The sequence below is a fragment of the Nymphalis io genome, chromosome 16 (assembly GCF_905147045.1).
Source record: "Nymphalis io chromosome 16, ilAglIoxx1.1, whole genome shotgun sequence".
NCBI classification, from domain to species: Eukaryota; Metazoa; Arthropoda; class Insecta; order Lepidoptera; family Nymphalidae; genus Nymphalis; species Nymphalis io.
The window spans coordinates 4,824,180-4,834,986 of NC_065903.1; the positions used below are offsets into that span (position 1 = coordinate 4,824,180).

Below are 10,807 nucleotides of genomic sequence, written 5' to 3' on the forward strand. Positions count from 1 at the left end.
TAACTATATAACTAAAGTTTCAAATTAAATAAATATTTTTATATATATATATATATATTTTTTTTTCTTATTCCTTTTCTTATTTGATATGCATCCTTTATTTTTTTTTACATTTAATTTTGTGTCCCAAAAACATGATTGGGTAACCGATCGATATGGGTAACGAATTTTAATTGTTTTCTTTTATATTCGGCGGAAATAAGCTATGAAAATCTCGAGGGTGGGTCAAAATCAAATGTGTTTCTGTTTCTGTACATCCGATGAAATTACGTAAGATCAATAATTACTAATCATTTAACTTCCATTTAAAATAAAATCATTCACTATTATCACGCAACAAATCTTTAAAAAATGTATGTAATCTAGATTAATTTTCAAATTAATCTATAAAAATAACCACACTGAATGTGCTTAAATATCTTAATGGATGTAGATATTTTTTGCGGAAGACATTGTTTGTTTTGTCAGGTTCCGTAGTGTCGAGGGAGTGTTAAGATATTCGGTTACCACTTACGATGTCACTTTCATCTTAGATCAAACGTCGGCTGACGGTTCAGACAGAGTTCGTAAACTCGTATCGAATGACATAAAATTACGGCTTGTTATAATTTTATTTAACGACTTGTGCCTCGTAATTTATTAAGCGGATGTAGATAGATAATAAAATATAGGTATATTCCTTTTTCAAATAATTTATCTTGCCTATTAATTTCCTTAATAAATGCTTATTATTAAGAAAGGTTACAACGCAAAAATAATTATCAAGTGAATGAATATCATTAGAAGATATAGATTATTATTAGATTAGTGCTTGCAACTAAAAAAAGACTAATAATATAGATAATATATGAAAATAATAGGCCGAAATAAAGAAATTATTTTAAAAATATGTTTTTTTAATTATTTTGTATTAATTAGAATTTGACTTACTCTTATAAAAAAACTACATAATTTACAGATAACTTTCACTGAATACTGTAAAAATATGCCGTCATAATAATAATGTTTTGATCTAATAAAATAGTAAATGTAACCTACCTATAATCTATATATAAAAAAAAATAACTGACAGACTGTAACTCTACAAACTAAAGAAGGATTTTTGAAAATTTGACCCCTAAGAATAGGAAGAAAGTTTATATGAAAATCCTTTATATGTGAAGAAAGAGCTAAATTGCCTCGGCAGCGGGTAAAGTATCTATGTTGTTTTTTTTATTCTTTTGGCAAAAACATTTAAAAATGGCCAAATCCCGGTTTATTGTTACTATTATCTGTGTATAGAATTTAAAAAATCTGTTGATAATATAAAAATATTATTTTAATATTCAATAACTAGGCTACCTTCGATAAGACAAAGTTTCAATACGTTTATATTTATTAAACTAATAAAATCATAGTGTAGAATAATTTATTTTATTTAAAGTTGTCACAATAGACAAAAAGTAAAAAAGAAATATATAAAGGAACAAGCGATAGTTTTTTTATTGGGTGAATAGGTACTATACGCAAAATACAAAATAACTCGTACATAAATAATTAAAATCCATAATAATATCACACATTGTTCATTAAGCCGTCGGATGAGTACGAATTTCTCATTTCGTAAAAGTTTTCTTTGTAACCATAATTGCAATACTGCATTGAATTACAAGGCACTTCATTGTGTTCTTCATAATTTCTTTCTTCGTAGTCGTTTTCGGAATAGTCTTGCCCATAACTGTCATTGCAATTGACGCCATTTTGACCTTCCCTTGAAGTCTGATTATTTCGATTAATTGCTGAAGATTCGTTATTCTGTGAGTTAATATTCCATCTTTGCGAAATCGTGCAGCTCAATGTGCCACCATGTTGAAAAGCAAATGGCCAAGCCTGAGAATAAAAAAAGTATTTATTTTTATTGAAAAAATATTAAATACTTCAGTCTGACTTTGTTATCAGAAAAAATATTTGCAGTCGAAGTTTTGACTTCATAAAGAAAATTTTATTGATAAATACTACTGACTACCAGTCGACTTCCTGACGTAAAAATAAGATTTTACTCAAAAATATATACTATGTTACAATAAGGATTGAATATAATTTGATTTGATTGATTATAAAACTAAAATTTGAAAAATTACTTAACTTATCTCAAAGTTTTTCAGCTTATTTAAATTGGGGAATATTTATATCGAACATTAAAAATGATATTGTAATTTACCAAACCCTTAGTCTCGACGACCTCCCAACGCGACATTCGATATTCAAAGTGCGAATAGCTATTGTATGGTTGACCCTCATTTCGATGTCCAAATAAACACTCATAAACATGTGCCTCTAGCTCATAAAATATTCAAATAAAAGGTTGACTCATATCTTACTAAAAATAATATTTTAGTATGTAGGAATAATTAAAAATTATAAAACTCATATTATTTAAATTTAACTTCAAATGATAATAAAATTAATGATGAATCAAAAAACGAACGAAAATGCAATAAAAAATCTACAAATAAAAATACTATAAAACGCTGATGGAATGATTCTACAAATAAAAAAGGCGCACTTTATAAAACAAGAGTATAATTTGTAGTTGATTAGTTTTTTTTCTTAACAATTACATTCCACTAATACAAAGGCATGTCCAGGGAAACAATAAAACGAGATCATCTCTTTAACGTCCGGAGATAAATTTTATTTATACCCGAAACAGCTGCAAACTTTTGGTCAGCGCGCGTTAAACCCGTGTTTATTGTTGTAATCTTTTTGTTTCTATCTCTACATCCAGATTCCGATGTATTGTTTATTTACTTTTGAAAAGGCTTAACCTCTTGCCGTAAGTGTGTTTAACGATAAAAAAATGGGCATGATTTTAAGGACAAAGTTCGGAACTTTATATAGTCTTTTAGACTGTACAGATGGTCATTAGTAAAAATCTCAAGACTCACGCAACTGTAGTCCGTAATTTATTTTCGCTAAAAGATATATTTATATTATATACCTCGAAACGAGGTGACGTAATGCTCTAACATCGGTAATAAAAATAGTTATTCATTTAGCCTTATTTTAATTTGAAGTGTAACGGTCCCGTTGGTAGGTAGCTGATCGGATGCTTACCTATACGGGAGCCGCACAAAATTATTATTTTTTAGCAGGGCCCGATTATGTCTTAAGAGCGCAATGTCGCACCAGAAACTTGAGCTACACTACTGACCATATTATTTATTTTTGTAAACAATTATTCATTACGACTCACGAGCATATTGCGAGTGTAACACCAGCAACATGCCACAAACCATCACGCAAACGCTGCACAGAGTACAAAGTTTTAATTCAACCCGACGAGTGACGCGTGAACTTCTATAATACGAACAAATACAAGCAACCAGCTTTGTGTATAAGATTTGTGGTTTATTCTCAAAAAATAATTGCTTCAAAATTTCGTTCAACATCGATCACACATCCTTCTCAGAATTTATATAATCCGTTGAAGATGGCAACCATGCGTCGCGTTACCGCTTACCCCGCACCTTGATTCATTGCTACAGAGAAACTGATACATTCTAACAAATTACAACATACGGTGCAAAATATATAAAACGTTTTAAATGATCACATTAAAAAAAGTACATTAAAACACATATTTATAAACAAAGCAAATATACCGCTGATATAATTAAGTCTTATGCCCCTTAATGGGACTGATATTATTGTGTTATATGTCGTTTATATTTTTTTTATTTAGTAAGTACATAGATGCGAGCATAAATTAATTAACGACTATCCAAGTCTCTTTAATGAATTGGGAATAAAATATTATCTAGAACAATCTAAAATATTTTTTTCTATTAAAAAAACTGGAGCTTTCAAATATTTTTCCTTAAATTGAATAAGTTATTCAATATACAATAACTGCAAACCGAAATGTCACTAAAATCGTAAACAGAAATAAATATCAATAAACTTAGAAAAACGAGACTTATTTGTCAAATCGATCTTCTTGGAACGTGTTCCCTAATCCGTCGACGACAGCTATAATTCACGGTGGCGTTTAGCAAATGCCTTTGATTCATTGCGGTTAAATGCTCGAGTGTGAATCCCCGTTAGCTTGTTCAAATTTTAAAATTATAGTGATATTATCGTAAGAAAGCTAAAAGATAAGCGAATTGTATTTAAGAATTCGATTTACTCGTTTCATTGAATTATGCTTTACAACGGGTCACGGCGATCACTCAACAAACACTAGCCAATTATGTACTACGTAAGAGATATTATAGTGTTTGCGTACAGACTTGTGCACTCTCTATTCTCTTACTCTCTCAGTCCGATGGGCCCAGAGATGTTGTGCACGAGTTGCATGACCCTAAGTCTTACTGAGCTTTTCGAAACACGGGAGCGTAACAATGCCAATTTCAGTAGATTGTTTAAAGAGAAATGTCCAATAACTTCTAAAATGTCGCTTGTCTACCTTTTACTGACAGTCGAAAATAATTATTTTATTTACCTATGTATTTTATTTTTATACAAATTAATAATTTAATTCCTGATTGAATATCACAAAATTCAATTTATAAAAATGGCAACACACATGAGTATATTTTTAAAGCCGATGTCATAATCGAAATAAGATCGAAAGATTTGTAAATAATCTCGTAATCACTGCTATTCTGCAAGTCCTTTCTTCATTACTCACTCGTAAAATGTAGACAACCGACTTAGGGCGTATCTTCAAATGTTATGATTATTAGAAGCAATGTCGTATATCCGTTTCCGTTTGCTGCGGTGAGATTCGAGTTTGTTTTTACAGAAAAGCCCTACGAGTTTCAATGGATGTATGTACTACTATATTTTTTTATTACTTTATACCTGACTGTGATATTGGTATAGACAACTCATAGTAAATTATTGCATTTTTTCAAAAATTCTTCAGGGCAGAATTGAGCTTGCACAGTATTTAACAAGCTCGTGTCACAAACGAATTAAAGAGTTGACAAGAAATACAAGGGATAAATTATTGTATTTTCATAATAATGTACAAATACGATATAGTTTATGATACGTACTTACAGTTTATTTCAAAAGAAATAGGAATTCATCATAATTACTATGGAAATTAATATTTTATAAACATTTTCATTAACCATTTTTTTACAAGATCCATTCCGAGCTTCTTTAAACTTGATATGAATGGGAAATTTTTGGATTGGATAGAAGATACAAAGTCTAAAATTCGAGCATTATTTCGAACCTATTTATCATTGAAATATTCAAGAAATATATGAAAAATGTATCTATCTAATTTTTATACACACGTTTTCACCGCGTATTATAAAATTTATTTAAAATTCATAAAGATTATAAGTATTTATATTTCATTAGCATATTTATCATTTTAATTTAAATGATGTAAGTTATTGTTTTAGATAATTACCAAGTTAAGAGGGTGCGGTGGTGTGTGTGCTGATCTCGGTTCGTGCAGTAACGCCCGTAGGTGTGCTATATATGAGGCAGCCAGCCGTAATGTATCTAGTTTTGACAACTTGGTGTCGGCTGGTACCCATGGTAAAGTGGTTTTCAATCTAAAATAGAAAAGATTAAATTTACTAATCAATATGATTTGCCCGTTGGCGCAGTTACAAGGGATTGTGCCATCCGCTGCGAGGTAGCGAATTCGATTCCAGTCTTGCGACTGGGTGTTATATTATATATACATTTATTTAAAATTATATACGTGAATATGTATATAAGTACAAGTTAACTATAACAATTAAGTTTCCTTAAGAATAGACGACCATGTGAGTAAAATATACTTAAAAATTATATTTAATGTTATAAAGCTGGTGAGTTTGAATAGTAAAACGCGATAATCTCAGGTTCTACTAGTTCGTTTAAAACAGTCGTAATACATAATATAATCTAATTTAACGCTGATGAAATCGCAGTGCACAACTGTTAATAAATAAATTGTCTTTTAGATAGCATAGTATTCTATTATATAACAACTGTAAAGTCGCGTTATATAATTGGTTATAAGAGCTTTATAAGCATACAATTACCTACAATGCAAAATGATTCCTAAATCCTATAAAAAATCAATACTTTACATATCGAGCATGTTAAGTGTACTATAACGAGAAGTCGTAATTCGACCGTAGTCATAATTAAATTAGAGGAAAACATATATGAATTTGTATGTTTAATTTTTTTTTTTTCTACTCTTATTTTTTATTGATAACATTAAAGCTCGTCAATAAATTGCAAACAAAAACAATGCAGTTAGTAAAATGAGGAAAAAAAGTTACTGAACAGCTTGTCTTTGCGTATTTAAATTTATGTATGTATAAGATATATTTATTATTAAGTTGTTTCGAACCTGCAAAAAGCTTTGGAAAGCACTCTCATACGAGCCCGCTCACGGGCGTTGGCTGCATTCCTGTGTTGCGGCTCATGTCCACTTCTCCCTGTATAGTAAAAAAAGATTACAATATATGTATATGTAATAAAGCTTTTGGTAGTGATCATTTTGTTTCATAAGAAACCCTAGTTAGAATATATTCCGTTTTTCTATACCACGATATTTATGCCATTTTTTTTAAATATAATATATTGTTTTGCAGTTGGAACGTGATGAAGTACCTATTATATATATCCAAGCAAATTTCGTATTCATAGTATTGGTATTTGTACATGTAAACTATAAGTGGTTTCTCTTCTCTTCAAGGAAAAGGTTTGGAGCTTATTCTAGCGGATCATCATCGGACATATGCAGGATTCCTATATTATAAAAACGAATTCAATTCAATTCTTAACCTTGATGGCTTTTAGTTGTACCAATAAGTAAAATTCAGTGGGCGCCCGCAATTCTGTTTAAATTGACGTATTTACTTCTAAGAAAAATTACAACATTTTTTTATTATTAATATAATTATTCATAATTATAAAAGCTCAGAATTAATATATTTATTTTTAAATTAAACTGTAACAAAATAACTTAGAATTATTAAGACTACATAGTTATTTTGAAAATTCTTATAATAATTTGTAAAACTATTTAACTCATAATATTATTCATATATATGTTTTATTCAGTCGGCCTTCATTTAAGTTAATATTATTATTTAGGGGTAGTAATAATTAATAAGCACTACACGCAAAAAACTTTTCATCTGACGTCAACTACTGAGTTTCTTAACGGTTCTTCTCGGAAGAAACTTTAAATTTAATTAAATCTCGTAGAACGAAGATTCAAAGTTCTTGTAAGAACCAATACGAATACAACATATTTTATTTTTGACAATGAAAACGATAAAGTTTCTTAAACCAATTTAACAAATATACGATATATATATATTTTTGCCAGTCTTCTATAGAAAGGATAGCTGTACTTTAAAATAGCTCACCAGAACTGGACTGAGAATCATCGAAAAGAAAATCTTCATCTTCCACGTCATCTCTCTTTTCAATAGGTGGTGAACGGTTTATACGTTTTCTTGGCATTATTATATTGCACTGTCACACTTATAACACTAATTTTGACACATATTACTAATATTTTCAGACTTCAATCCTCAAACTTTGGTTTAGGGGTGCGTGACTTGACTAGTTGCGTGAAGTTTATCATTTGACTTTTCGAGATGCGCCTGAGCAAGGCGGGCGTTTTGGGCGGCGCCTACGCACGCCCCTCCCGATTCGATTTCAGGATTACCTCACGACAAATGAGAAATGCTCTTTGAAAACGAAATTAATGGAACATGAAACGATTTAATTAAGCTACAGTCATTTGTAAGTACTCATATTATGCAGGAATACATTAATGATCATATAATTAACCAACTAAGAAAAATAGTTTCATTCAGTATAATATTGCATAAGTAAACACATTTTATAATATAAGCATGTACATTAATGTTTTCACATAGGGTGTCCTGTATAATATTTTAGTATCGATTTCTCTAAGTTTCTTCTCCTAACTCTGTTTCCCTAATCGATGACGTAATGAATACGAAGAAGGCTATATAGTGTAAGGATAAGAAGATTGACAGATGAGTTCAGAATGGGTCACACTTCCGCGACATATTATACTTTCAAACGCCAACACGTGCTATGCAACCCCCACACGATTTAACTAATAATATTAAAGATCGAGTCACATTCGTAGACTATTGCATATTTTACTCAAATTATCGTATCCTCGATTTGCTGTATAAATAGAGATAGAGAAGAAAATCTACTACTAGAATATAGCCTTGACTTGAAAGTGTTATTTCTAAGTGGCAAATAATTAATTGATGACACAAAATATTTGTTAATAAGTATATACTTATCTAATGCAGAAAACTTTCATCTAGTTCATGGGATATTTATATAAATAAAAATAACTGTACCTGTGTAACTTCGTCTTTTGAATTCTCAAACCATTCATCCGATTGTGATGAAACTTTTGTGATAGTTCTAAAACAAAAATGGAAATCATTATTTCGATTACTACACTACGAATTCACAACGAAACATTTATTTGCTTCGAATGTATTTCGAACCAATATGAAACCTCAAACAGTCATAAGATTATAAATGTTTTATTTATTTTAACGCTTTAAATGTTACATTACCTATATATTAGAGAGCACAAAAACAGTAGATGAAAAAATTATTAAAGCAATAAAACATGAAGGAATTAGTCCGTTTTAAGCTCAGCTGTAAAGTGGGTACACATTCTACATACGACTTTTCACAAAAGGATTAACGATTGGCGTATCATACCTATCTGTGGAAAAATATCGTAAATAAATACTGTACACAGCTATGCAAAGCTTTTGTTTGAGATGGTCCTAATTGTGGAAATGATAAAGTACAGTGGCTTTAAATTGAGAAAGTAAGTCTGCTTCAAATAGGATTTGCTCAGGGTTGAGATATTGTAGATATAAATATTTATTTTTATGTATTCATATAACTTTGTGTTAACTTTTAACATATAATTTTGCACATTTTATTTCTAACTCTTTGTTTTGCACACGATACATACATTTAAAGGTAATTAAAGTTAAAGTAAAGAAAGTTAACAGAACGTAGATTTTGTGTCAGACTTCCCTGGGTGGCTGGGTAAAAAAAAAAAAAATTACATATATTTGTTTTAATGTAGTTTCTAAAATAAATAGTACAATTTAATATATCATGATAAAACAGTTAGTTAACGTAACTAATTGCATACATCAAAAGTAATAATTCTACCAACTAAAAATGAATGAAAAGGGAAATTTTGAGAATGTATCGGCAACCCTAGCTCCTCCAGGTGGCGAGTATCAAAGCACTGAGTTGAAGCTCCGAAGTGATTCGTTTTAAGCGGCAGTGTGACTTACGACGGTGCCTAATGTTTACTCTACAAATATTATTCTTTGTTCCACTTACATGTTCTATAACTAATACGAATTAAACATACCTTGGAAAATTAAAAGCGATTACATAGTTCGGCTTATAAATAAAATTTCGAATAATAAAAATAAATAGTACCTACTTATATTATGTTTTCATTACGTCATTTATAAATTGATCTAGCTTGTAGTTTTGTTTGCGCAAACTTTCGATAGGTATTCAAAATTTTTTAACACTTCTCAGGAAAATATTTTATTAATGCCTCGTTATCACTACTTTTTTCTGATCAAAATTACATATATTTGTATATCTTATCATACAATACACTGCTAAAAAAAATGTGAGGTTACGGTCTATACGTAACGTCCGACTTCAGTGTAATCATTCAGATCGACTTCTAAGGGTCCGTTCACACAGACCGGCTCGGAGAGGAGAGCAGATTTTTATCACGTTGGAAACAGTGTTTTGAGTGATTGTAGTAAAGTTTATTTTTGCATTTGCACCTTTTTTGTCATTAAAAATGCCTGAACGCGCTTCGTGTGAAGTAATAAAAGGAGCCGACCGGCTCCGCTTGCGTGCTCTTTCTCGCTCGCGCAGCCGATCGGCTCTGATTGCGTGCTCTTTCAGATTCTTTTGCTTTCAGATCTCTTCCAGCCGGTCGATGTGAAATAGTTGGCGGCTCCGCTCCGGCCAATTCCAAGCGTATACGACCCGGTCTGTGTGAAAAGAAAAAAGCAGGCCGATGCTCTCCGAGCCGGTCTGTGTGAACGGACCCTAAGCACTAGATACAGCGTCAGCGGTCAATACAATACACATCTCAGCAGCGAACCTACCTATAAAGCGGTAAATTTTGTTCGTTTATTACAAATTCCCGGAAAAAACTTCTAATCCAATTGATTTGGAACATTCACATTATAATGGATTATTGTTTCTGGACAGATATACCTACATACAGGTATTGTGTGTATGTGTTTAATATAGTAAGTAATTAAGTAAGTAACAGCCTGTAAATGTCCCACTGCTGGGCTAAGGCCTCCTCTCCCTTTTTGAGGAGAAGGTTTGGAGCTTATTCCATCACGATGCGCCAATGCGGGTTGGTGGAATACACATGTGGCATAGTTTCAATGAAATTAGACACATGCAGGTTTCCTCACGATGTTTTCCTTCACCGAAAAGCACGAGATGAATTATAAGCAGAAATTAAGCACATGAAAATTCAGAGGTGTTTGCCCGGGTTTGAACCCACGTTCATCGGTTAAGATTCACGCGTTCTTACCACTGGGCCATCTCGACTTTTTGTTTAATATAGCTTGAGAAAATTGACAATTTATTTATTTATTAAGCTTTTATTGCACACAATTACAAACATATAAAAGAACAAGTAGTACATATAGTATGAAAAGACCGAGTCGGCACAGTCTAATAGGGGTAATAGCAGAGAGTTGGCTAAGGCGAATTT

General features: G+C 31.1%; 2 protein-coding genes across 2 annotated transcripts in view; one reads left to right on the plus strand and one right to left on the minus strand.

Moving 5' to 3' along the window:
• Nucleotides 1-10,807, plus strand: part of LOC126774416 (cysteine synthase-like) — a 157,632-nt gene that overhangs the window by 122,599 nt on the left and 24,226 nt on the right.
• Nucleotides 1,501-7,586, minus strand: LOC126774430 (transcription factor 23). The gene is made up of 4 exons (XM_050495957.1): nt 7,380-7,586; nt 6,353-6,440; nt 5,411-5,558; nt 1,501-1,869 (listed from the first exon to the last, which is right to left on the minus strand). The coding sequence occupies exons 1-4, from the start codon at nt 7,474-7,476 to the stop codon at nt 1,555-1,557; spliced, it is 648 nt and encodes a 215-aa protein (XP_050351914.1). The 5' UTR covers nt 7,477-7,586; the 3' UTR covers nt 1,501-1,554.